General features: G+C 49.9%; 3 protein-coding genes across 4 annotated transcripts in view; 1 reads left to right on the top strand and 2 right to left on the bottom strand.

The window, feature by feature from the left end:
- Nucleotides 1-4,420, bottom strand: part of Mob2 (MOB kinase activator 2) — a 13,094-nt gene extending 8,674 nt beyond the window's left edge. The window contains exon 1 of one of the 2 annotated variants that reach the window (XM_089598880.1): nucleotides 3,472-4,420. In XM_089598880.1, coding sequence (XP_089455006.1) covers nucleotides 3,472-3,476 — 5 coding nt within the window. In that variant the 5' untranslated portion in view covers nucleotides 3,477-4,420. Of the gene's footprint in view, nucleotides 1-759; nucleotides 1,601-3,471 lie in introns of those variants that run through there. The other variant, XM_014363400.3, reaches the window with a different exon arrangement.
- On the top strand, nucleotides 3,679-25,291 carry LOC106645317 (dynein axonemal heavy chain 1). Its single transcript, XM_089598829.1, has 63 exons — nucleotides 3,679-3,710; nucleotides 3,752-3,914; nucleotides 5,061-5,169; nucleotides 5,294-5,502; nucleotides 5,608-5,828; nucleotides 6,149-6,439; nucleotides 6,499-6,622; nucleotides 6,716-6,907; nucleotides 6,979-7,326; nucleotides 7,383-7,601; nucleotides 7,666-7,925; nucleotides 7,997-8,465; nucleotides 8,536-8,863; nucleotides 8,960-9,091; nucleotides 9,163-9,483; nucleotides 9,554-9,731; nucleotides 9,804-9,936; nucleotides 10,020-10,574; nucleotides 10,650-10,891; nucleotides 10,984-11,226; nucleotides 11,404-11,517; nucleotides 11,682-11,836; nucleotides 12,050-12,150; nucleotides 12,224-12,386; nucleotides 12,463-12,573; nucleotides 12,660-12,751; nucleotides 14,825-14,979; nucleotides 15,079-15,318; nucleotides 15,385-15,463; nucleotides 15,546-15,735; nucleotides 15,804-15,966; nucleotides 16,030-16,133; nucleotides 16,204-16,409; nucleotides 16,484-16,646; nucleotides 16,811-16,971; nucleotides 17,514-17,729; nucleotides 17,806-18,030; nucleotides 18,101-18,263; nucleotides 18,328-18,497; nucleotides 18,576-18,784; nucleotides 18,856-18,958; nucleotides 19,031-19,159; nucleotides 19,219-19,339; nucleotides 19,419-19,549; nucleotides 19,623-19,728; nucleotides 19,797-19,951; nucleotides 20,028-20,207; nucleotides 20,268-20,658; nucleotides 20,725-20,996; nucleotides 21,141-21,457; nucleotides 21,534-21,759; nucleotides 21,820-22,015; nucleotides 22,096-22,289; nucleotides 22,377-22,531; nucleotides 22,595-22,961; nucleotides 23,032-23,211; nucleotides 23,303-23,554; nucleotides 23,744-23,896; nucleotides 23,965-24,239; nucleotides 24,316-24,542; nucleotides 24,606-24,787; nucleotides 24,868-24,991; nucleotides 25,074-25,291. Exons 1-63 carry the CDS (start codon nucleotides 3,679-3,681, stop codon nucleotides 25,289-25,291), a joined length of 12,603 nt encoding a protein of 4,200 aa, XP_089454955.1.
- LOC149375609 (uncharacterized) lies at nucleotides 12,964-14,655 on the bottom strand. Its single transcript, XM_089598487.1, has 4 exons — nucleotides 13,744-14,655; nucleotides 13,483-13,672; nucleotides 13,284-13,389; nucleotides 12,964-13,180 (listed from the first exon to the last, which is right to left on the bottom strand). Exons 1-4 carry the CDS (start codon nucleotides 14,653-14,655, stop codon nucleotides 12,964-12,966), a joined length of 1,425 nt encoding a protein of 474 aa, XP_089454613.1.

Genomic DNA, 25,291 nt, shown 5'->3' with positions numbered 1-25,291 from the left:
ATCGATCTTTTATCTATGCTTTCATACGCGCATGGCACATTAAAAGTTTTATGATATCTTTTATCATAAATGTAATCGCGTACCCGACTTGTCTTTTTTTTTCTTCTCCGATAACGCAAGTTCAACAAAAGGTGATACACCGATAAATCAGCTAAAAATAATAAATATCGCGAGATACAGGGTTTAACAGATAAAATGCCAAACAAAAGTGAAAAGCAATGAGTATACTTACTCCGTTGTTAACTTACAAAGTAAACAGTATATAGATATTAAATGAAACATGAATGCTTCGGCAAATCGATAACAATAAATTATTACTTTTCACTCTTTTTTTACGGTATGGAAAGAGATTTACAGTTGTAGTGGTGCAAGGATTAAATTTTTATTTGACGCACGCATACGCACCACGTAAGTATACCGAATGAAACAATTATGAATTCCACAGCAAGGAAGTATTGCACGCACGTGAGGCACAATTTTTTTATTTCAGACCACCATATTACCTATATGTTGTAGCACCGATATACGTGTGCACGTTATATTACACGTACATTACGTACATTTTCGACGAGGCAAATTCAAACATTGACTTGACCTTAATCGCGTGTCGCGTTCGATCGGCAATACTTGTTAGAGGAAAGGAAATGAAAAACAGAGGGACAGAGAAAGAAAACAAGATGAGGCAAGGAAGAAGAAAAAAAAAAAAAAAAAAAATGAAAAACAGCGACCGGAAGACGGAAGAGCGACGACTCGACTTACCTTCTTTTGAACAAGAAGGCCATCAGGCAGTGCGACAGGGCTGGTTTCTCCTCGGACATAATTATAAAGCACATTACACTGTTTTTTATCTTTCGGCCGATTCTCGGGCTCAATGTAGGCGTCAAAACTATAATTTTTGTTTGCTCCCCCCTCCTTTTTTTTTTTTAAATTCCTTCTTCTTCGGGGAAAACTGCAGGTTATACCGATTTTTCTTTCGCAGCCCTGTACTTGGTTTCAAGCCGAGGTAAACGGCAATCACCAATCACTCGAAATTGACCAAACTGTATTGACCGAGTACGTGTGCAACGTAAAAGCAGCGGCGAGTCATGTATGCGCCGATATATGCATACCGATCCGAGCAGCGCGCGGTACAGCGCGAAAAGCGATGAACAATCAGCCGTCGTCGTCGGTCGTCCTTACCAGAGCGGAGCATCTGCAGCGGCGCCGGTATATACGCTTACACACTCGGGGGTATAACCTGCTCCCCTCTTCTTCACCTCCACCTTTATATATACTGTTCTTCTTCTTCTTCGTACCGGCTCGGCAACAGACGATATTGTTGGCTTGCAGGTGTGCGCTATCTGCACCACGCGAGAAAGTACGAGCCACCGTCGCTGCAACTCCGAGCGCCGTCGCTAACTCGCGACGACGAGGAGGACAACGCCGGCGCCGGGGAGTCTAACCCGAAGAAGAGCAGCCGTAGCGAGTTGTTTTCGCTCAACATGGCGGAGCCGTGCTCCTCCACTTGCTGCTAATCCGACGACGACGACGGTGGCGAGGACGGTGCTGGCGCGGCGAGAGCGCCGAGTGTACTGCTCCGATACTGTTATACCGTACGGGACTCGCTTCGCCGCGCGCTGATGGTGGGACTATAAATATGACGACGACGACGACGGTATTCGTGCAGCATCGCGTTTTACATTAGACCTATTGGTATAGGTACAGTATATAGCGTGATGTCCGGGTTGTCGAGGGGCCTCTGCCGCTTCTTCTTCTTCTTCTTTCTTCCGTGTTTTTGGGCCCTCGAAGCAGCACGCGCGCCGAGCAGCCACGTGGAGTAGGCTCTGCTGCTGCACTGCAGCATGGGTGTATTTTATAATACATATCATGTATATAGGTGCAGTGTAGGTGTATGTATATATAATTTATATTGTACCCAAGTACTTACGTGGGAGAGAGAGTGGGTATAAATGGTCAGACACGCGCTACTGCGGCGGCGGCTACTGGCCTTGGGGCCCGGAAGTGGGTCACGCGCGAGCGAGTGAACATCAGGAGGATCGATAGAGTACGAAATATATATATTAACCATATAAGTATAAGTACAATCCATGCAGCGGTGTGTTGCATATGCTTTTGTGTATTAACATGGGTTGCAAATGCACGCAGCCGGGACGCGTCATCGTCGAGGATTGCTCCGAAATATGCGTGTAGCGATGTAGGTGCACTTACAATGTGCGGTTTTTTTTTTTTTTAGTTTTTATTGCCGATCTGCGATATGGTTCGTTCTAACCCGATCCAGCCGGTAAGGCCGGTCTCCCGTTTGCTCGAGTCATCCGCGCGCGGAATTGGATTGGAGGGCTTTAGGAGCAGCTCCGAAAATAATATACTTGTGTGTACTCGTACCTACTGCACTTGTTGACTTGTGTATATTTCATGTTTTTAGATGCGCGCGCGCGGGCGTTGTTGTTTGTTACTTGTCAGGCTATAGTATACTCGTAAAGTGTACGTTTATTTATCCAACTGTATGTAACTTATGATGTTATCCTTGGGTCAGCGAACTTTAAGCCATACCCGGCTTATATTTTTTATTCTCTAATGTTTATTGATTGATTATCAATTTCGACGTTCGTTGCAATTGTTTGGCTTTGACGATATCACGTAAAGCGAACAAGTGTCAATCGAAACACTTTATTTGAGAGATAAAACACCCGAGAACGAGCACAAAAGAAAGAAGCTGATGCAACTATTTTTTCGTCAATGAAACATGGACCCTGCGCCTTTGTCAAGTGGTATACATTATTTTGAATTATTTCAACATCAACATCGAGGTTGCGTTTTTTTTTTCTTCAAATTAAGCTGAGAGAGGTAAATATAGTACTTATTCTCTTGGCCATCAAAAGAGAGCAAGTAAAGCCCTAACACCAAGAGAGCCAAATCGATGAAATGTATACATGTTCGAAAATACACAATATATTAGAAGTACGTTAGTATAATAAAAGAGGCAGCCGTCATTTATAATGTATATATATATAAGATGAGGCGCATGAGGTTCGATAGCAGACACTTTGGCGGCAGCAGACAGCGCATAGTTACAAGCTTCGATTGCGCCTATGCTCTCGTGCGGTTACGCAATGCGCCGCGGATATATAAACTTAATGCTTTGGGCCTGCACGAAAATAACGACGATGAAGACGGGCACGAGAAAAAGAGTACAGGAGGTAAGAAAACGAGAGCGCACGGCCAAGCCGAGCATATGCAGCGAAGATGAGAAAAGAAAAAAAAAAAAAAGAACATCAGGTGCGCGCGTGTGTGTATAACATAAAAAAAAGATCAAGTAGCAGGTAGCAGGTGTATAAATGATGTTAAGGTAGATAACGCGTAGGTATAAGAAAAACGCTAGAGCACGCCGTGTGCGCGTTAAAATACAAAACGGTGGTAAGTATAGCAGTAGCAGGAAAAATTGTAGGTAGGCACGTCCCCTAGGTTACTCACCCCATAAACCAGTCGACGGTATCGCGAAGGTACTCCGGGAGTCTGTCCAGCTTGCCTGATTTCGCGGGCCAGAGAGCACCGCAGCCTCCGGTTGTTCCTACTGCTCGCCGCTGTGATAGCTGGCTCCTCCAGGGGGGTAGCTGATGCTGCTGCTGTTGCTGGCCAGTGGCGACACAGCTGGACTGGATTGCAGTTGATAACCTAATAATGACGACGACGGCGATGATGATAACGATTCGGCTAGACTACAACTTAATTGGGCTGTTGGCTATAATAACAGCAGCGACAGTCTCGGGGGTGACGATAATGATGATGATGCGGACGACAGCGAGCGGTCCTCGGCACACGGCACTGCAGCGACGACGATCCGCGCCGCCGCTGCTGCTGCTAATGCTAGCCTCTTAGTCGTCGTAGTTGTGCAGGACGTGGTGTCCGATACCGCAGTCCGTATGAGTAGCAATCGAGGAGGACGACGGTGATGAGGAGGCAGCTCCTCGGTCCAGAGCCGCCTCATCGCCCGGCAAGTCGCCACTCGCTGCAGCTGCTGCAGCTCCGCGGACCTGCACAGCCGATGCTCCTATGGCCGTCGTCGTCGTAGTAGTTGCTCACCACTGTGTTTTATACACAGTGTTATATCTCTCTTTCTCCCCTCTGGCGAAAACTCGACTTTCCGTTCTCTCAGCTGTACATCACACCCTGCAGCAGCTGCTGCCCCACGGCACACACTACCAACTTTTTGCGTATGATCTATCTCTTCTTGTGGCTTTCACACTTTTTTTTTTGCATATACACTCACATATAGGTGAATATACACGCACTATTATCTGCGCTATTGCCGCTTATTGGCACAATGGCACCTACATGGCCAAGCTACATAAATAAACCCGCACACTTTACTGTTCTATCTCTCCCATGACAGTCCCATCTGATGATGCACAATGCTCTCATGCAAAATTCCGATTCCGCGTACTAGTTTCGGACAGTATCATATCGGGCCATGTTAATTGTTGTTGGTTCTGCATTATCGGTAGAGTCACAATCATCGGTATGGTAGAAAAACCTAAAAATTGTCTTTATCTACAGACGGTATGAATCTGACGAAAGATACATAATTGTGAAACCGCGAAATTCAAATTCCTTAAATCATTCATCGCATTATAAAATAATTATAAATAAAAATATAAAGATAAAAAACTATCGCATTGTTGTTAATAGTTGTCTATTGAACATACATAGTTAGCTATAAAACAATTTAAGTATTCAAATTTACGAATTATGTATATGTCCAATTCTCAAGCTATACAACACAGATATTATTGATGTTGAACAACATTAAATCGATCTTGTGCAATGTGTTACCATGCACAGATGAAAGTACTTAAAATAACAATTAATATATAAAAAAATTGTATATGATTTGTATACAATCAAATAACGAACAATCGTGTGTAGGCCTTTTTAAATATAAATCGGTAATATTCAAGTGATTAGATGGCGCGTGTTGTATACACGACAAGATCGTTAACTTAACCAACGCCGTGTCACAATTACTCGACTTTTTATTAATCTTTGATAGCGCAAATCAATAGGATTTCGAGAGAATGGAGTCCGCGATAGAATTGAGGAGTAGAAAAGGCACGTCAGCGCGAAAACGCAGCTATTACTCCGAACTCGTTAGCGCCAACCATGCCCCCGATGGTAAGTTTGTATCATTAATTTTGTTTCCCCTCTGCACCGAGATCGTTATCATTAAAAAAAAAAAAAAAAAAAAAAAAAAAAAAAAAAAAAAAAAAACAACTTCTTAACAATCAACGAAAAGGAGCTTGCGCCGATCAGCCGCTCACGAGGGCACCAAAGATAAAAATAGCCCCGCGCGAAGTCATGTCGTCGTGGCGTGCTTTCCGCGTCAACAAACCATCATCGTCCGGGCCGATGCTTCGCGACAATTCGCCGGGAAACACCAGCTGCGGCGCGTCTGCTGACGTGGCAGCCAACGAGCCCTGGGTGATCTTGGGCCAGGAGCCGTCTATCGTAAAGAGCCGCCAAAGCGCGCACACGTGATGGCCATCAAAATACACGATATTGATATTATGGGCTCTTTGGGTATATTCCGATGTTGTGTCTACGTGAGCGCAGGTGTTCGCGAGGGAAAGTTTCGCTCCGAAAGTGCAGATGCCGGTCGAGGCGGAGCCACGACATTTGGTGCGCAACGTCGAAACGGAGCGAAGGCGTCGGCTTTACCGGAGCCTCGAACTCGAGGTGCTCTTCCGCGAGGCAGGAATTGAGTCGCCGAGCGTCGTTTCGGCCCATCACTACCTGCCACTCGAACTGTTCGACGACAAGGAGTACGATTGCAGGCAGGCATTAACCAAATGATTTTTTGCGATTTTGGGTTTTATAGGTGCACGGTGACTGTCAATAATTAGACCAGTTGTTGCCATTTACGTTTTTTAAAAGGAAAAGCAAATTTTCTTCTCGGTCACAAGGATATACAAGGGACACTTCTATACCTTTTTAAAAATTTCAATGCAATTACTATCCATTTGTTGTTTAATAAAAAAGGGAAATGGTCGCGTTGGATATTTTATTCTGTACAATGACTGTAATTAGTCTTTCTTCAACAAAACACCGATTTCTCCTCAAACACCACCGATCTCACGAATGAAAAAAAAAAAAGGACGCCTTCCGAGTGGCTCGATCTGGGATTAGTCAGGGGCAAGCGGTACCCCATACCGGCCGAAGCATTAGTCCCCGAAGAGGTGACGGGCGAAGCTCGATGGCAGCCCGTCGCGGTCACTCAACACGACGCAATTACCGATCTCTACCAGCTCCTCACCTTGGACGGTACGCGCCGTATATTCCACTTGCCCCGGGTCTTTGTGCGCTTTTACGCCGAGGATCCTCGAGTCTTCGTCAAAAGGGTCGTCGCTGCCCTGCAAAGGAGGATCGAAGCCGAGAACGGCTTGAGGTGCGTTGCAGTTGGCTGAAATCGGCGTGAATCCACTGGTTTTTCGTTACGTTTCACAGATACAGCCTCGAGCTCGACTGTATGCCGTACGATGGTATCGAAGCGCTGAGCGACGAGCAAAAGTCGAAGATCCAGCTCTCGGCTGTGCGGCAGGACTCGCCTTTCAAGCCCGACTCGATCTCGGTCAGCTGAAGCACTTAACGATATGTCCATATATCATCCAATATAATGTGTACTCGTCATTTACAAAAAAAAAAAAAAAAAAAACCATCTCAGGCGGTGATGCGGGAGATCGAGAGGAACTACCAGCGGGTGATGTGCGATCTCGAGTGCTCGAGTTCGATCCGATGCCGTCGTCCCGATTCGTGGAGTCAAATCGGCACTTTCGGCAGGACAAATGTCGATCCACAGTCACCCGGACCACCTAGTCCGAAAAAACGCGAACCATCGAGAATGAAAAACTTTTCGGTAAGTCGGAAAACATATATGTTTACTTACACTTGTTCTCGATAACGCCAAACGAAGCGTGGATCCCCCAGGGTGTCAGAGACTACGTGAAATGGAAGATCCTGTACGTGCACGTGGAGGTCTATGAGGCCATGGCCTCGATCGTAAACGCATGCGACCAGGCTGCCAATGTCACGTTGTTCCCGACAGAGCGTGGCAAACCGGTGCCGATCGAGGAATTCAACGAGCTTCAGTTCTGCGGGACCAATGCGGCGATAAGCTGGCTGAGGAAGCGGTGGCTCGAGATCATGGAGCGGAGCACGAGAATGCACCTGCGGGACATCGGCAAGGGCCACTTTGACCTCGATCTCGGCCAGCACGACGTGTACGAGGGCACGAAGCTCTGCCGATTTTTCGAGCTCACCAGGCTACGCATGCAGGTGCGGGTGGATTTTTCACGCGTATACACTCGTACTCCATCTTCCGATTTTCTCAGATCTCCTTGCGGACCCTGATCGAGAGCTCCTCCCTGGCGTACCTGGTCTACCTGGAGACGCCGACCCTCGGAGTTCTGGACCAGAAGCTCGACGGGAGCTTCTCGTGGCCCAAGGACCTCAAGAGCGAGCGATTTTTCCACGAGGCGCCCATCTTTCTCCTCGAAATCGAGCTTAACGAGAGCAGCGCTTTCTACACGACCGACCCCCGCGTGTTCCAAGTTTCGATCGTTCCGACGCCCGAGTTCTCTACACGCGTTGGCTTACCATCCGATCCCTTTCCAGGAAATGCTGGTCTCCCTGTACACCCAAGCGCTAATGGACTGCCAGAAAATCGGCCAGGTTCACCCCCGACTCCTCGAGAACTTGAAGTTCCCGAGGAACCTGTGGATCGAGTCCGTCGACTTGGAAGAGCCTCTGCCCACCGAGGTCCGTAAACGCGTCCGGGAAGCTTACCAGGCCTCCGTCATCCCTCTGCAAGCGTACGTAAAGATGTACGATCGGTACTGTCCGCTATTCACTCTCGATCCCGCCAAATACGCCGAGTGAGTCAAATCGTTGCGTCACGTGGGTGTATTTTTCGCAAAAACACAATCACTCGTCCAAACTTGGTCAGGGACTTTGTGAGCTCGGAGCACCCGCCGTCCGAGCTGAGGGAGGAGATCTTGTCACAGCAATCGCTAAAGAGGTCCCTGGAGGCCGATCTCCCGGAGAGCCTGGTCATCGGCGCCTTCGAGGTCAGCGTGTCCAAGCTGAAGAAACTTCTGACGGACAAGCGGCAGCAGATGGTCGATTGCTTGCTCGGCAGCCACGCGAGCCGCCTGAGGACACTGACCGAGGACATACTGGTTGGCTTGAGAGCCGTGTACACGAAGCTCGCCGTCGAGCCGGACGACATCGAGCAGCTGCAAGAGACGCGCGAGTGGATGGAGAGCCTGAACGTGGTGGTTGCCGAGTACATGGACAGCATGCAGAGGCTCAAGCCCGAGTACGACCTCCTTGACGCGTTCTGCTGGAGTTTGTCGGACGAGGACACCCAGTCGAAGTTCGAGGCCGCCCGGCTGCCCTCGCTCATTCAGTTTCGGGTGGGTTAATTATTCGCTCGATTTTCCTTCGTGCGCAGCTGTACAATATGATTGGTTTTCTCTCGCGCAGGAGCTGGAGACGCAGGAGACTCTGGCCTTCCTTCAAAAAGACACCTTCTACAAGCTCCAGTTGGAGGACGAGAGTGCAACCGCCGAGAAAATCGACGGCCTGATCGGCAGCGTGTCGAACGTCATGATGCAAAAGGACGTCGGTAAAGTCCAAGAAATCGCGGCCGAGGTCAAGAAGCTGTGGGCGTCGATGAAGGAGACCGAGGACTTTGGTTTCGTGCTCAATTCCCGGCAAAAGCTGTTTGGCGTGCCCGTGCGGCCCTTCCGGAATCTGACCAAGTTGCTCAAGAACTTTGAGCCGTACAAGAGCTTCTGGACAACCAGCGCTGGTTTGCTCTCTCTCTCTCTTGCCCATGTCGATTGTATATATTGTATATATATTTTTACGTCAAGAGACGTTTGAAATCGTATAATTTCTTTTGCAGAGTGGTTCAAGTGGTACGACGTATGGATGTACGAGCCTCTGATGGGTATAGAGAATGGGCAGATAGAGGCTATCGTCAACGAGTGGCACAAAACCATATCGCGGTGCGTCAAGCTCTTCCAGGACATCCAAGGTGAAAAGTACATCCGTATGGGGGGGGGGGCATAAAAATTGCAGTGGCTAAACGACTTTCTGTAATTACAGACCTGTCGGCGTTGGCTAACGACGTGAAGGAACAGATAGATAATTTCAAGCCATACGTCGGGGTAATCCAAGCACTCCGCAACCCCGGCATGAAAACTCGACACCTGGAACAAATCAGCAACAAAGTCGGTATGAACGCAACGGAGATGTCCGAGCTGACCTTTGCGGACCTACTGTCACTGGATATCATGCGCTTCGAGGAGGACATAAAGGATATTTCGGAGGGTGCCGCCAAAGAGTATGCCATCGAAGAGACCCTGAACAAGATGATAGCCGACTGGGCCACGCTAAAGGTCGAGGTTGCGCCCTACAAAGAAACCGGTAGCTACGATTTTTCTACCAGCCCTTTTTGACCGGCTCTATTGTCATATCGCTTCGTTGTCCGTTTCAGGGATGTACATCGTAAGGGTCTCCGATGAGCTGCAGATTCTCCTGGACGACCACATTTTGAACACCCAGCAACTAAGTTTCAGTCAGTTCAAAGGCGCGTTGGAGGGCGAGATCGACGACTGGTACTCGAAGTTGTGCCTCACCAGAGAAGTCATCGTCGAGTGGCTCGAAGTCCAAAAGTTAGTTGTACCCAATGCTCGGAGAAGCAAAAAAAAAAAAAAAAAATAAAAATCGGGTCGTCACATTCGCAGGCTCTGGATGTACCTCGAGCCGATTTTCTCGTCGGAGGACATAAGTCGCCAGCTGCCGACCGAGGCGAAAAAGTACAACTCGATGGAGCGCAATTGGCGGCGCATAACGAAGCAAGCCCTCGACAACCCCACGGTACCACATACTCTGCTGACATGGGTCTATAAATTAAATATAGTTGTACGGAGAGTAGGTACGTAACGAAGACGCCCTCGCAGATAATGCAGCTGTGCCCGGACAGGACTCTGCTGGAGAGCCTGCGCGAGTGCATGAGCCTCCTTGAGACGGTGCAGAAGGGCCTGTCGGACTTCCTCGAAAGCCGAAGGCTGATATTCCCCCGGTTCTTCTTCCTGAGCGACGACGAGCTGCTGTCGATGCTGGCCGAGGCCAAGTCGCCGCGCGCCGTGCAGCCGCACCTGAAGAAGTGCTTCGAGAACATAAAGGAGGTGCGCTTCGCGGAGATGGAGGCAGCGCGGATAACGCACATGTGCTCGGCCGAGGGCGAGGAGGTGGCCCTGGAGCCAAGTCCCCTCGAGCCTCGGGCTGCGGTCGAGTACTGGCTGGGCGAGCTGGAGGACGCGATGAGGGAGACGCTGCGCTGCTGCGCCGAGAGGGCGCTCCACAGCGTGGAGAAACAGCCGCGCCGCCGGTGGATCTTCCGCTGGCCGGGACAGGTGGCCCTTTGCATCGGCCAGGCCTCCTGGACCAGCCACGTCGAGCGGGCCATCGCGACCTCGAGTCTACCCAACTACTTTGGAGTCTCCATCAGCCAAGTATATGCGCACAGAGGTCCTGTTGTAAGCTCATTGGGACTGCTCATGTGTTTGCTTTTCGTTGATGATGTACAGCTCGACGAGTTGCGCGAGCTGGTGCGCCAGCCCCGGACCGATGTGGAGCGGCTCATGCTCGAGGCCATCATAACGATCGAGGTGCACGCCAGGGACGTCCTGCAGCGGCTCATCGACGACGCGGTGCGCGACGTCAACGACTTCAACTGGATATCCCAGCTGCGCTACTACTGGGTCATCTCGCCCGAGCAGTCTATCGGTGATCTCAAGATCCGCGCTGTCAACGCCGAGTTCCCTTACGGGTCAGAGTGTATACATATATGATTCGAGTCGTGGTGATTGGTTAATCAAAGCGAGAATATGGGATGTAAAATGGCTACAATTGGGTGTGTAGATACGAGTACCTTGGAAATAACGGCCGGTTGGTCATAACACCGCTGACGGATCGTTGCTATTTGACGCTCACGGGGGCGCTGCACCTGAAATTCGGAGGGGCGCCCGCGGGACCAGCTGGCACCGGAAAGACCGAGACCACCAAGGATCTCGCCAAGGCCCTTGCCATTCAGTGCGTCGTCTTCAACTGCTCCGATCAGCTCGACTATATGTCGATGGGCAAGTTTTTCAAGGGACTGGCCAGGTGAGCTTGGCAGAGACGGGGAAAGGGTCGATTCGGTACATGTAAAAGTTGAAAGCTCGTTTTAATGTAAATTTAAAAAGAAATTTTATCGAGTTGGTAGACGAGTAGTTGAGGTTCCTTTTTTCCTCGGACGATGATCGCGTAACATAATTTTTGTCAAATCTTGGTTCTCATCAGCTCCGGGGCGTGGGCCTGTTTCGACGAGTTTAATCGGATAGACGTAGAAGTCCTGTCTGTGATCGCCCAGCAGGTAATGACGATCCAGAAGGCCCAACAGCTCAACGCAGAAAGGTATATGATTGTTGAGTTCTCCGAATCGTAATAAATTGTTTTCGAGTCACACCAGAACGAGAACAAACAAAGGCGTGACACTAGCTACTTCAATTATTTTGCACCAATCCTAGAAAGGATTTTTAACTTTTCTTATGGATTTCATCGATTTCACGCGCGGATAGGTTCATCTTCGAGGGAGTCGAGTTGAGGCTCAGGATGTCGTGCGCGGTGTTCATCACCATGAATCCTGGCTACGCCGGTCGCACCGAGCTGCCCGACAACTTGAAGGCCCTTTTTCGACCCGTTGCCATGATGGTGCCATTGGTGCATTTGATAGGTATATCGTACAAAATACAAATAGCGGAAGCAAATAAGGATTTTTCACTATTTCTTTATGAGCGAAGAAATTCCGTTTATCCATGACAGCATTCATGTCCCTGAAAAAGTCTTACTTGCTTCCACTAAATTGATGGTTGGTTACCGAGTAGGAGGGAAAGGGTGTTATTTATGGTAAGTTGTATACTCACCCAATCATACTTGTCCACGATAGCGGAGATATCCCTGTTCTCGTGCGGTTTTGGCCAAGCCAAGGCTCTCGCGACGAAAATCACGGCGACTTTCAAGCTGAGCTCCGAGCAGCTCAGTTCTCAAGTACTCGATACTTTTTATCTCTCGCGTATCGTCGACTTTGGTTGAAATTTTTTAAATTTTCGTATACACGCAGGACCACTACGATTTCGGCATGCGATCGGTAAAAACGGTCATAGCTGTCGCTGGAAACTTGAAACGCGAGCAAAAGGACATGAGCGAGCAGCAGATTTGCTTGAAGGCGCTCAGAGACGTGAACGTCCCGAAGTTTTTGAGGGACGATTTGATCCTCTTCAACGGTATTTCGTCGTTTGAGTCGTTTACCGTATGAACAATCATTGGATTCTGAAGTAACGTTTTTTTTTTCAAATGCAGGAATCATTTCCGATTTGTTTCCCCAAGTTGAAGAGAAACAGATGGATTACGCGACGCTCGTCGAGGGTATTCGGAAATCGATCAGGAAAAGGGGATTGGCAGAAGTACCAAGTGTGATAGCTTTTCAACTTTTTTTCTTTTTGTTAAATTGATGAATCATCAAATTTATCATACCTACACTTTTCGTTCGATCGCAGCGTTTATCCAAAAAGTGATTCAACTTTACGAAACCACGATAGTCCGTCACGGATTGATGCTCGTCGGTGCAACGGGCTCTGGAAAAACCAAGGTAAGTCGTTCCTTTCTTTATTAAGGATATTATTATTATTATTGTTATTATTATTATTACTTAAAATTATCTTATCGGAAAAAAAACATAATACAGATTTTTCGTATCTACAACAACACACGCGTAAAGTATGGGTAATTTTTTTTTTTACATATAATTGTATATATTTATTGATTTATACACGCGCGCACAACTACTATTTTGCACGAATGTTAAAAACAGTAGTATTTTTGGAGTCTTTTGAAAACGTTGCACAAGAGTTGTCGCAGGCACCTCCTGAACGTGACTCCGCACATGGAGTACAGAAGAAAATTGATGCTGAAATTCGTGTAGTAGAGAAGCATGAAAAATTGCTGAAAACACCATATCTGCGTGGGCGTGTTCCGATGCGCCAGTGTGAAGAAAAACACGCACAGCCGTATCACGTAACTGCGAAAAGGCGTTTTTTATGTACTCGAGATAAAAAAAGGAAGAAAAAAAAAAAAAAAAAAAACAATTTATTCGTGGCCAAAAACACAAACAAGAAGCCTACCTCGGTAAATTGAGTATGATGAATACCGTGCTGATGAGGAGTAGCATTTTAGTTATGCTTTGCTGGTTACGCGTGGATACGAGGTTCCGCGACGACGATCCGATTTCTGGGGAGGGAAAAAAAAAGAAAAAACGTCACCAACACAATAAAAAAAAAAAAAAAGAAAAAAAGAGAGAGACACGGAAGATCGGAAACTCACGGGTGGTGGAGGAAACCGATTTCGATATGTAATAAATTTGGCCGCCCTGTGGCACCCGCTGAGGCTGCTCCCTTGGCTCCTGGAAGCGCAAAGAGTTGCGCGAGTGATTGCTATTCTGGGAAAACTGAAACGACTGGCTCGAGGACTGCCTCAGCCCCGAGACGATCCTCCCGAGGGCGATGCTGCTGCTCTGTAAAAAAAAACACTTAATCCGCGTGCCGATCACCGGAATCGTTCCATCGACCATGTAATTTAATATACCTTGTTGAGCTCGAGGTGTCCGTTGCTGGTGGTAATGGCAGCAGTGGCGTTGGTGGTCGTGACCACTGGCCCCGAGTGTTGCTGCTGGTGGTGGTGGGCAAAGAGCTTACCGAAGCGCAGCAGATTGCGCCAGATGCAGGTGTTCATGACGACGATGAGGACAATGGGCCCGACGAGGCTGACCAGGCTGTCGACGATACTGACGACGCGCATCGTCTCGAGGTACTCGAGCCTCATCTCGCACATGCTGGTCCCGTCGTCGTAGGTGACCATGCCCGCGGTGACAAAGCAATACGAGTGACTCGCGAGGGCGAGCACCACCAACGCCAGGACTATCAGTTTGGCCCGACGAGCCGTGCAGACCCGGGGCCGGCGCAGGGGGTACTGGACGGCGACGAAACGCTCGACAGTGAAGCCCACTATCAGCCACACGCTCAAGCTCCCGCAGACCGAGCTCGCGTACACCACGGCCTCGCACCAGCCGGGCTCGTTGAACACCCGCCAGCCGCAGTTCGTGTCCAACCAGGAGAGCAGGAGAGACGAGAGAAAACAAAAATCCGTGAGCGCCAGGGCCGCCAGGTAGTAACTGGAGCTCCTCGCCCGCATTTGGCTGCTCATGAAGACAAAGCCCGACAAGAGGTTCCCCACAAGACCGAAGAGTATGATCAGCGGGAGGTAGTACTCGCTGAAGAAGTTGAGCAGGTGGTACAGGCCGTAGCACTCGCGCTCGGAGGCCGCCCCCCCACTGCCACTGTCGGTGCCACCTCCGTCGTAGCCGGTGTCTACCTCCTGCAGCTCGTCCTCGTGTTGGCCGGAGCCGCCGACTCGCCGGCGCGTGCGGGAGTGGCGCAACAGCAGGCTCCGTCGGCCCCAGCCGGCCGGTATCGGCAGAAGCAACGCGAGCGGCACCATTTGGGACGATCCCTCCAGCTGCGGCGAGAGCGCGCGACCAACTGGCCACTGTGCCGTCGTTTGACACTGTCTCGCGCGCCGGAACACATATATACACCGATCCATATACATATATACGTATATACATAAGCGCGTGCCGGTTGTAAAATAGTCTGGCACGCCATTCCAGTGCTACCAGGTGCTGCAGGGTGCCTTCGAGTTGCTCAAGGGCAGGGAACAGCCGAGCGGCAAGCCCTTTACCCCGGCAATCGCCCACACCGTCAATCCAAAGTCGATAACGATGGGCCAGCTCTACGGCGAGTTCGATCTCAACACTCACGAGTGGTGGGTGTATACCTATACATGAAATCGGGTGACCGATTTTTTTTTTTTTTTTTTTTTTTTTTTTTTTTTTTTCTTCTTAACATTGGGTGGTGTTTGAAGGACCGACGGGATATTTTCGTCGCTGTTGCGCGACGGGGCCGCAGCCGAGGACGACCTCAAGCGTTGGTACGTGTTCGACGGGCCCGTGGACGCGGTGTGGATCGAGAACATGAACACCGTGCTCGACGACAACAAGAAGCTCTGTCTGACCTCCGGGGAGATCATCCGGCTCACACCCACCCAGACGATGATGTTCGAGGTCGAAGATCTCAAGGTCGCCTCTCCGGCCACCGTGTCCAGGTACAATATGGACACACAACTATTGTCATGGTTGACGAATGGCTAGCTTTTTTCTTGCAAATACAGGTGCGGCATGGTTTACTTCGAGCCGCAGGACCTGGGAGTCGAGCCCCTGATCGACTGCTGGATCGCGAGGTTGCCCGAGGCGAGTTATGGATCGAAATGTGCCATAATCGTGTACATACGCGTGTTACTTATGTATCGTTGATCTTGCAAATGTTAAACAGCACGTGTCGGAGTTGTCGTCGAAAATATCAAAGCTGGCGCGGGAGTTTCTACTGCCGGGTCTGCGCTTCTTGCGGGACGAGCTCAAAGAGATCGTGGGGAGCGTGGATTCGGGCCTGAGCCACTCGTTCATCAATCTCATGAGCTGTCAGATCGAGTTGGCCAAAAGCCGCGAGGACAGATCGATTTTCGGTACTACTGTACATTTTTGACACTATTACGTATGGTAATTTAAATACGAGTACGACAATGCGTTTCAGATAGACTCGTGGAGCCATGGTCCGTTTTTGCGCTCGTGTGGAGCGTAGGTGCCACTTGCGACGGCGAGGGCCGATACTCGTTTAACAAGTGGCTACGGAAGCTCCAGAAAACGGCCAACCACCAGATGCAGTTTCCGGCCGAGGGACTGGTCTACGACTACAGGTAATATATGCGTATGTCCTATCGAGCAAATGATATCTATAATCGATTGAGGTCTACCAAAAGGTTGGTTGTCTCGGATGAGGACGACGAATCCGGTAGAGCGGAGTGGGTGCTGTGGCTGGACGCCAGTGCGACGGTGACGATAAGCCCGGAGGCGAAGTTTTCTGGTCAACTATACTAGCCGATTTTTGTTTCTAGTTGGTTTTTTCGGCCATCGAGTGTAATTGATTTTTACAGACATTGAAATCCCTACGATCGACATGGTACGGACGTCCGTATTGATCGATTACCTGTTGTCGGTCGATTGCAACGTACTGAGCGTGGGACCGACGGGTAGTGGAAAAACCCTGACGATATCGACCAAACTCTCGAGGGACATGCCAAAGAAATACATCTGCGATTTTATAATATTCTCCGCCAGGACTTCCGCCAATCAGACTCAGGTAGCTACGATGGTTTTTTTTTTTTTTTTTTTTTTTTTTCTAAAATAAATTGTTCATCTGTGGTTTCCGTACAGGATCTGATAGACAGTAAATTGGACAAGAGACGCCGGGGAGTGTACGGGCCGCCGATTTTGAAGAAGCAAATTTTTTTCATCGACGATCTCAATATGCCGGCACTCGAAACTTACGGCGCGCAGCCGCCCATAGAACTTTTGCGCCAGTACATGGACTTTAAAGGTGAGGGAGCACGATTTTTCATAACTTTGTACACATCCTCAATCGATTGATCGTCATTTACGGTGTATGGACACGGATATCTATGTCCGGATCGGCTTATTGTCTTTGTCCTTACGTGTGCCCGTTTCAATTTTATGTACTACCGGAGCAATTGTTCATTGCAGGCTGGTACGACAGAAAGGAAATCGGCTCGTTCCGAAGGATCGAAGACGTAAACTTTGTGTGCGCTATGGCACCGCCCGGCGGAGGAAGGAATCCCGTTAGCGCGCGTCTTTTGCGTCACTTTCATTTTATCGCCATCCCCGAAATGGAGGACGAAACAAAGGTACAGCATACATCGAGAACAACACAGATGGATCGGTAGGGACGTTTAAAAACAGTCGTCTCGGAAAATTATTTAAGAGATTCCGGGAGACGCGCAGTCAGTTTTATTCCGTAGTCCTGCCTATGTCGTAAACCACACCTCGGACAACACAATTAAAGGGGGGGAGGAGGAGGTCGTGTACGTAGCAGCGCTCGCGCGATTAACTTGTGTTTGCCCACGTTTTCTTCCCTCACCCGCCCAACCAACGCGCCCTCCCTCCAGCCAAGCAAAAATTACCACTTCTGGTGGCTATGGTATCGTAATTTTTCCTAACTCTGCGAACTGACATCATCGACCGTTTGATTACCGGGTAACCAGACGCGAGAACGGCCGACGTATAAAACCGCTCGAGTGAAAATCTTAATTTTGGAAAACATTGTTCTGATGACATTTTTCCGCTCGACTCCTTTTTTCCTTCCTTTACCAACCACCAGGTATCGAGGTGATGTTATTTTGTAAAAAAAAAAAGGATAACAATTGTAATTCGCTCGAGCATTTTCTAGAGCACGATTTTTGGGACGATACTGTCGTCCTGGTTGGCGAGGGGAGCTTCGCTGGGTGAGTTCGTCAAGCCCATCATGACAACGAGTTTGCGCATCTTTTCCACCCTGTGCAAGGAGCTCCTACCCACGCCGGACAAGTGCCACTACACTTTCAACGTCCGGGATCTCGGTAAAGTCTTCCAAGGAATGCTCATGGCCGAGCCCAGTCAGATTCACGTGAGTTATTCTCTTAACATCGAACCGAGTTGGTAAAAACAAAATTTAAAAAAAAAGAAAAATTTTCGTTCATCAGGTGCTGGATGACCTACTTTTACTGTGGTACCACGAGAATTGTCGAGTCTTCAGGGATCGGCTGGTCAACGAAGCCGACAGGCAATGGTTCGATCGATTGGTGCGCAAGACCATGATGGAAGTGCTCGACTACGACGTTCGCCAGTCGTTGCTCGATGATGCGCTGTTTTACGGAAACTTTTGCAACCCCGACAATCAATACGAGCGCATACGCAACGCTAAAAATGTAAATAATCCCGTCTTGGACGTTTTCATTAATGATGCTTGCATGTATTTATTATTTTTGTGAACACAAGATGGAGAACACGATGTTGGAACTGTTGGAGGATTACAACAGCTCGACGACGGTGCCGATAAATCTCGTTCTGTTCGAAGACGCCATGAGCCACGTGTGTCGGATAACGAGAATTTTGAACCAATCACCGGGAAATGCTCTTCTCCTCGGCATGGGTGGATCAGGTTGGTTGAAAAATCGTTAACAGTATGTTGGAAAAAAAAAAAAAAAAAATTCACAACCCAACAGGTCGTCAGAGCTTGACGAAACTGTCGTCCCACATCGCCGAGTACAGCTGCTTCCAAATAGAATTGACGAAAGCTTATTCGATGCGCGATTGGAGGGACGACGTGAAAAGCCTGTTGCTCAAGACCGGAGTTCATGACAGATCCTCGGTGTTTCTGTTCTCCGACGTGCAGGTGGAAAATTAAAAAAAAAAAAAAAACAGTTTTGTCATTCAATGATACGACTTTAAAGTTACAATTGACGCCCTTCAGATTAAGTACGACGCGTTCTTGGAGGACATAAACAACATACTGAGCAGCGGGGACGTGCCCAACATCTATCAATCGGACGAGATCAATCAGATTTTCCAGGCGACGCGAAACATTGTCCAGGAGTCGGGACTGCCGGTCAATAGGAGCAACCTACTGGCTGCTTATCGGAAAATTGTCCGGAACAATTTGCACGCGGTCATCACCATGTGGTGAGTTTTCCTTTTACTTTATCATTTTTTTTTTTTTTTTTTTTTTTCTACTAACAAACAAAAACCAATAGCCCGATCGGAGAGCTGTTTCGTTCGCGAATCCGTCAGTTTCCGGCTCTGGTCAACATGTGCACCATAGACTGGTTCGACCCTTGGCCAGACAGTGCTCTCCGGGTACAATTTTTTTCTTTTTTCCCCCCTTAATTTTTCTATCGAGGGACTCTTGTAACGGTTTTTTTTTCGAAGAGCGTTGCCTTTCATTTTCTGAGCAACACCGGGGACGAGGCTATCACGGGAGACGTGCTCAAGTCGATCGTCGACACCTGTCAGTTTATGCATTCCAGTGTCATCCGAGCTAGCGAAGACTTTTTACAAGTGAGTAAATAACCAGTATTCTAAGTACGGAAAAGAAAACCGAATTTTGCCTCTCGCAGGAACTCAATCGTCACAACTACGTGACGCCCACGTCTTACCTGGAACTTTTGTCGAGCTACGGCGACCTGTTGGACAAGAAAAAGAGAGAACTCCACGCCGGGATCAATCGATTGTCCGTGGGTGGGCATATAATATAATAATGCTTTTTATTTACACTCCAATTATCACGTACATTGATAAATTCCACCCGTGATGCAAGGATTGGAAAAACTCGCGTCAACGGAGATCGAAGTGAAGGAGATGCAAATAACACTGGAGAAAATGCAGCCAGAACTCGTGAAAGCGGCCAAAATGTCCGCCAAGATGATCGAGGAAATCGGCCGAGACACCGTACGTATATACAATGCTCACGCGTATTTTGGTACAACTGTCAAACTTTATATTGATGATCGATTCGCTGTAGACAATCGCCGAGGAGGCGCGAGCTCAGGCCGCGGAGCAGGAAAAGGAGGCTCTGAAGCTGAAAAAAGCCAACCAGATAATCAGAGACGACGCCGAGGCCGATCTCAGTAACGATTTTTTTCTAGATAACAGACATATGCCTTCCACTGTAATCTGAAACCGATGACGATCACAGACACGGTGCGGCCGATGTTGCTGGAAGCGGAGAACAGTCTAAAGGCCCTCAACAAGGGCGACATAACGGAGGTGAAGGCGATGAAGCGACCGCCCCCTGGAGTCGTGCTCGTCATCGAGGCCATGTGCATCGTCAAGGGAGTCAAGCCCCTCAAGGTGACCGTTTTATATACCGAAGAAAATGATGACGCTAGTTCCTGTTTTTTTTTTTTACAAATAATAATGAACAAAGATCGCCGGCGAGAGGCCAGGCGAGAAGCTCAACGACTACTGGACCCCCGGGAGTCTGATGCTCGCCGACGCCGGTCAGTTCCTGACGTCCCTCGCCAATTACGACAAAGAAGCCATCACCGAGGACATAATCCTCAAGCTCAAGCCTTACGTGGCAAACCCGGGCTTTCACCCGAAAAAGGTACAAGGATCGACAAAAGTTGTACATGTTCATCGGTGGTGTTGTCGTGTCTTTTTGCAGATAATGAAGGTGTCGAAGGCGTGTCACTCGCTGTGCATGTGGCTCCACGCCATGTACAACTACTACTTCGTGAACGAGAGGGTCAAGCCGAAGATGGCGGCGCTCGAGCAGGCCCAGTCGGTGCTGGTGTCGACCGAGGCGGCTCTCGCCGAGGCCATGGCCAAGCTCGAGGCCGTCCAGGCAGGCCTCGACAAGCTGCAGCAGAAGTTCCAGCGCGAGGAGGAGCGCAAGATGGAGCTCGAGGCCCAGAAGCAGCTCTGCCAGGATCGCATGAGCCGGGCGGTGAGACTCGTCTCGGGTTTGGCCGACGAGAGCAAGCGCTGGCTTGCCTCGGTGGCCAAGGACAAGGTGACCCTGGGCAAGCTCGTCGGGGACGTTTTGCTCTGCGCTGGTACGCCCTCAATCGAGGAACTTTCTGGTCCGATGGGACGTTAACTCGACATGTTTCAACTCGAAGGGGCGATAGCCTACCTGACGCCTTTCGTCGACTCGTACCGGAAGAGACTGCTCTCCTCGTGGCAGCAGATGTTGCTAGCCGGTGTCCCGCACACGCCTGGCCGTGAGCCCGTGACGCTGCTGGGTGATCCCGTGGAGATTCGCATGTGGCACTTGGACGGCCTGCCCCGGGACGCGCTCTCGGTCGAGAACGCGGTGTTGGTCGCCAACTCGAGGCGCTGGCCGCTCCTCGTAGATCCACAGGGCCAGGCCCACCGGTGGCTCCGCAACTTGGTATATTGTGCAAATACCCATTTTTACTCCCAATATGTTACTGTCGTAAATGAGGCGAAATACTTGGGATGATAAAAAGTTGTTGCGTGAAAAATCGATCGCAAGTTTGAAACGTGAATAAAACATAATTTGTGTACATAAAAGGGCGGCAGATCAGCGGGGGGCTTGTCGACGGTGCGGATGTCGGACAGAGACCTGCTGCGCGTGGTCGAGAGCTGCGTGAGGTTCGGGCGCACCTGCCTGATCGAGAACGTCGGCCTGGAGCTCGAGCCCGCCCTCGACACGGTCCTCATGCGCTCCCTGTTCCGGCAGGCCGGCCAACTGAGCGTCAAAATCGGCGACAACGTCGTGCCCTACAACGAGGACTTTCGGCTCTACCTTGTCACGAAGCTGCCGAACCCCCACTACGCTCCCGAGGTGGCGGTCAAGGTGCTCATAGTCAACTTCAGCCTCACTGCGAGGTATATGTCCACTGCCATTTGACGATCCATCCATACGGTACACGCATTATGCCTCACTTTTCAATGTGGGTCGCAGCGGTCTGTCGGACCAGATGCTGTCGCTGGTGATAATGCACGAGAGGCCGGACCTCGAGGAGACTCGGAGCTCGTTACTCGTCGCCAGCGCGCAAATGAAGCAGGAGCTCCAGCAGATCGAGGACCGCATACTCCTCAGGTTGTCCCTCTCGGAGGGCTCGGCAGTTGACGACATCGACCTCATAGACACCCTCGAGGCCTCCAAGATCAAGAGCGAGGAGATCAAGGTGGGCTCTTATACCCCTTGTACAGGCGCAACCGATACTAATTTTTGGGCTCTTCCATAGCTGAAAGTCGTGTCGGCAGAGACGGCCCAGGAGAGCATCGACGCGGCCAGGTCGCTTTACGTGCCGGTCGCCGACCGCGCTCAGGTCCTATTTTTCTGTCTGCTCGACCTGCAGCTCATCGACACCATGTACCAGTACTCCCTCGAGTGGTTCATTCGCATATTCACCAACAGCATGCTCAACACCGAGAAAGACGGTACATATTTGTATGTTACGACGTGTAACGAAAGACACGCACATATAGTATATTGTGATATTTTCCTTTTTCGTTCGCAGACGACGTCGGCAAGCGCGTTCAGGGCGTCAATGACTTTTTCACTTTTGCCCTGTACTGTAACGTCTGCCAGAGCTTGTTCGAGAGGCACAAGCTGCACTTTGCGTTTTTGCTTTGCGTCCGCATACAGATGATGGGCGACCTGATCGATCGCAACGAGTGGAAGTTTTTGCTGTCGGGCGCGATTTCCCCCCGGGTATTTTATACGCGCGCGATATAATCATTTGCTATACGTGTACCAGCATTGATCATTAGTTTGTAATCCTTGGCCGCTATTATGCAGAAAGAGCCCAATCCGGCCCCTGAGTGGTTGCCGGAGCGCTGCTGGGCCGAGATACTGTCCCTGCAGGTGTTGCCAAAGTTTCAGAGCTTCGTTCCCTCCTTCAAGAATCTCGTGGGAAAGTTCCAGCTCGTGTTCGAGGCTCAGCAGCCCGAGAAGCAAGTTATACCCGCCCCTAACAACAAAACGATTGGTAAATCACGAAAAGAAAACAATTTCAGGACAAACCTGCCCGAGCCGTGGAACGGCAAATTGGACGATCTGGAGAAGCTCATAGTCCTCAAGTGCCTGCGACCCGACAAAGTCGTTAACGCCGTGCAGATCTACGTGTCCGTGCACTTGGGTGCTCCCTTCGTCGAGCCCCAAGCCTCGGGCTTGGACGCGATGTTCAAGGAGACGAGTCCCACGACGCCCTTCATCTTCGTGCTGTCGAGCGGCACCGATCCCGCCTCCGAGCTCTACAAGTTCGCCGAGAAGCACAAGATGGCCCGAAAACTGTACTCGATATCCCTGGGCCAGGGCCAGGGCCCGAGGGCCGAGCTCATGCTCAAGCAGTCGATCGACGTCGGCAACTGGATCTTTTTCCAAGTACGACTCCACCTTACAATTTTCTTGTATATAAAAAACTGCACGATATATATATAACTGCGCCACGCAGAACTGCCACTTGGCGCCCAGTTGGATGCCCACCTTGGAGATTCTGGTGGAAAAATTGCCGCCGAATGACATACACCGGGATTTTCGTCTTTGGCTGACGTCGATGCCCAGCACGGCCTTCCCCGTGAGTATACTGCAAAACGGGTGCAAATTGACCATGGAACCACCTCGAGGTGTCAAGGTGAGGCAGTTGACGATCGGTTATATACAATACACACAATTGACCTTACCGATTTTCGAGGGTATATAACAGCTGTCCTCTTTGTACATAGGCAAACATGATGAGAACGTACTCGACCAAAGTGGTCGAGATGCAGGAGTTTTTCGAGTCGGAGCACCCGAAAGTCGCGAACTTCAAGTCCCTCGTGTACTCTCTGAGCCTGTTCCACGCGGTCCTCCTCGAGCGGCGCAAGTACGGGCCCTTGGGCTTCAACATCCCGTACGAATTCACGGACGGCGACTTTGTCATTTGCATGTCGCAGCTGCACATGTTCCTCTTGGAGTACACGACGGTGCCCTTCAAGGTAACTCATACATTATGGGAATCACACGTAGAAACAATATAACATAATACACGTATACGTATCGATGGTTGAGAGGAAGACAATTCCAGCGTGACGTCACTCCGTGTTATTTCAAATGGGGTTACGTCACGCTGGAATTGTCTTCCTCTGGACCATCGGTATATACATATGTATATGTAATGGGTGCAGGTCCTGACGTACACTGCCGGTCACATAAACTACGGGGGCCGAATAACCGACGATTGGGACCGAAGGTGCGTGCTGACGATCCTGTCCATGTTCTACAACGAGCGAGTCCTCGTGCCCGGCCACCAGTTCGACCCCGAGGGTCTCTACTTTCAAGTACAACGATAATCAACGAAATTATAACGATATACACGTTACGCATATAATGTCACGCCTCGGCACAGCCTCCGGGGGAAACGAGCCTGGCTGAGTACGTGGCCCTGATCAAGCAGTTCCCCATAAACGACGACCCCGGGCTGTTCGGGTTGCACGCCAACGCCAACATAAGCTACGCCCAGGCCGAGACGTACGCCTGTCTGACGAGCCTCGAGACACTCCAGCCGCGGGACATCGCGGTCGCCGGCGCCACCGAAGGCGCGGACGAGGGCCTCACCAGGTTGGCTCGCCGGATCCTCGACGGGCTACCCGAGCTCTTCCACCTCCCCGATATTCAACGAAAGTGCGTATTTTGGTCATTAATATCTGTTTGTAACGTATCAACAGAATCTTGGGCAATCACATAATGTGTACCGCAGGTACCCAGTTATGTACGAAGAGTCGTTGAACATGGTGCTCGCGCAAGAGGCGACGCGCTACAACGCCCTACTGAAAATCATGTCGAGCAGTCTGAAGGACCTCCTGCTGGCCATCAAAGGCGTCGTGGTGATGTCGGAGACGCTGGAGACCATGGCCCTGGCCCTGAACAGCAACAAGGTCCCCGAGAACTGGCAGCGTCGGGCCTTCGCCTCGCTCAAACCGCTCGGTAATATATGACTTGCAAGTGTGTGACCAGTGAAGAGTCGTCGTTACGAGGAAACTTTGGCAGGTGCATGGGTCGAGGATCTCAAGAGGAGGACCGAGTTCATAAGGCAGTGGCAGGAGGCTGGCATACCCGCGGCCTTTTGGATCTCGGGGTTTTACTTTCCCCAGGCCCTGCTCACGGGTACCCTGCAGAACTACGCCCGAAAGTACGGCCTGGCCATTGATACCATTGATTTTGCCTTCCAAGTGAGTACGCGATGTTAATTGCTAATGTGTCACATTGAGTTTGTATATCCAGTTTTTGACTCATTCGTGTGACAATGAAGGTACTGCCGGCGAAGCCTGACAGAGCACCTGAGAACGGGTGCGTGGTGTACGGCTTGTTTCTCGAGGGTTGTCGTTGGGACGGCAGCTACCTCGCGGAATCCTTGCCAAGAGAACTATTTACCGGTACGATGTGTATTGAGTACTAATCTACTAATTACCCATAGTCCTTTCACACGCTATAGGATGTATTTTTTTTTTTCCCCAGACATGGCGCCGGTACTGTTTTTACCGGAAATCGATCACAAAGTCGCCGCGAGCGGGATTTACGAGTGTCCCGTTTACAAAACGGTCAAGCGAGCTGGTACCCTCAGTACGACTGGCCACAGCACCAATTTCATCTTACCGATGGAAATACCGAGCAGGGAACCGCAGGCTCATTGGATAACGAGGGGCGTGGCTCTTATTTGCTCGCTTGACTTTTAG

Source organism: Copidosoma floridanum, unplaced genomic scaffold, assembly GCF_036245765.1.
Source record: "Copidosoma floridanum isolate Cflo_tuat_1 unplaced genomic scaffold, Cflo_Japanese_pri ptg000006l, whole genome shotgun sequence".
Classification (NCBI taxonomy): Eukaryota; Metazoa; Arthropoda; class Insecta; order Hymenoptera; family Encyrtidae; genus Copidosoma; species Copidosoma floridanum.
The sequence above is the reverse complement of the archived record's forward strand: the minus strand, read 5'-3'. Positions and strand labels throughout refer to the sequence as shown.

Excerpts from the sequence above, each read along its gene's own strand:
- LOC106645317 (XM_089598829.1), top strand. The coding sequence starts at position 3,679 with ATGACGACGACGGCGATGATGATAACGATTCG. Across the intron at positions 15,319-15,384 it reads TCTCCGGCCACCGTGTCCAG|GTGCGGCATGGTTTACTTCG; the intron begins GTACAATATGGA and ends TTGCAAATACAG. Across the intron at positions 15,967-16,029 it reads GGACTGGTCTACGACTACAG|GTTGGTTGTCTCGGATGAGG; the intron begins GTAATATATGCG and ends GTCTACCAAAAG.
- LOC149375609 (XM_089598487.1), bottom strand. The coding sequence starts at position 14,655 with ATGGTGCCGCTCGCGTTGCTTCTGCCGATACCGGCCGGCTGGGGCCGA. Across the intron at positions 13,390-13,482 it reads ATCGGTTTCCTCCACCACCC|AAATCGGATCGTCGTCGCGG; the intron begins GTGAGTTTCCGA and ends TTCCCTCCCCAG. Across the intron at positions 13,181-13,283 it reads ATCATACTCAATTTACCGAG|TTACGTGATACGGCTGTGCG; the intron begins GTAGGCTTCTTG and ends GCCTTTTCGCAG.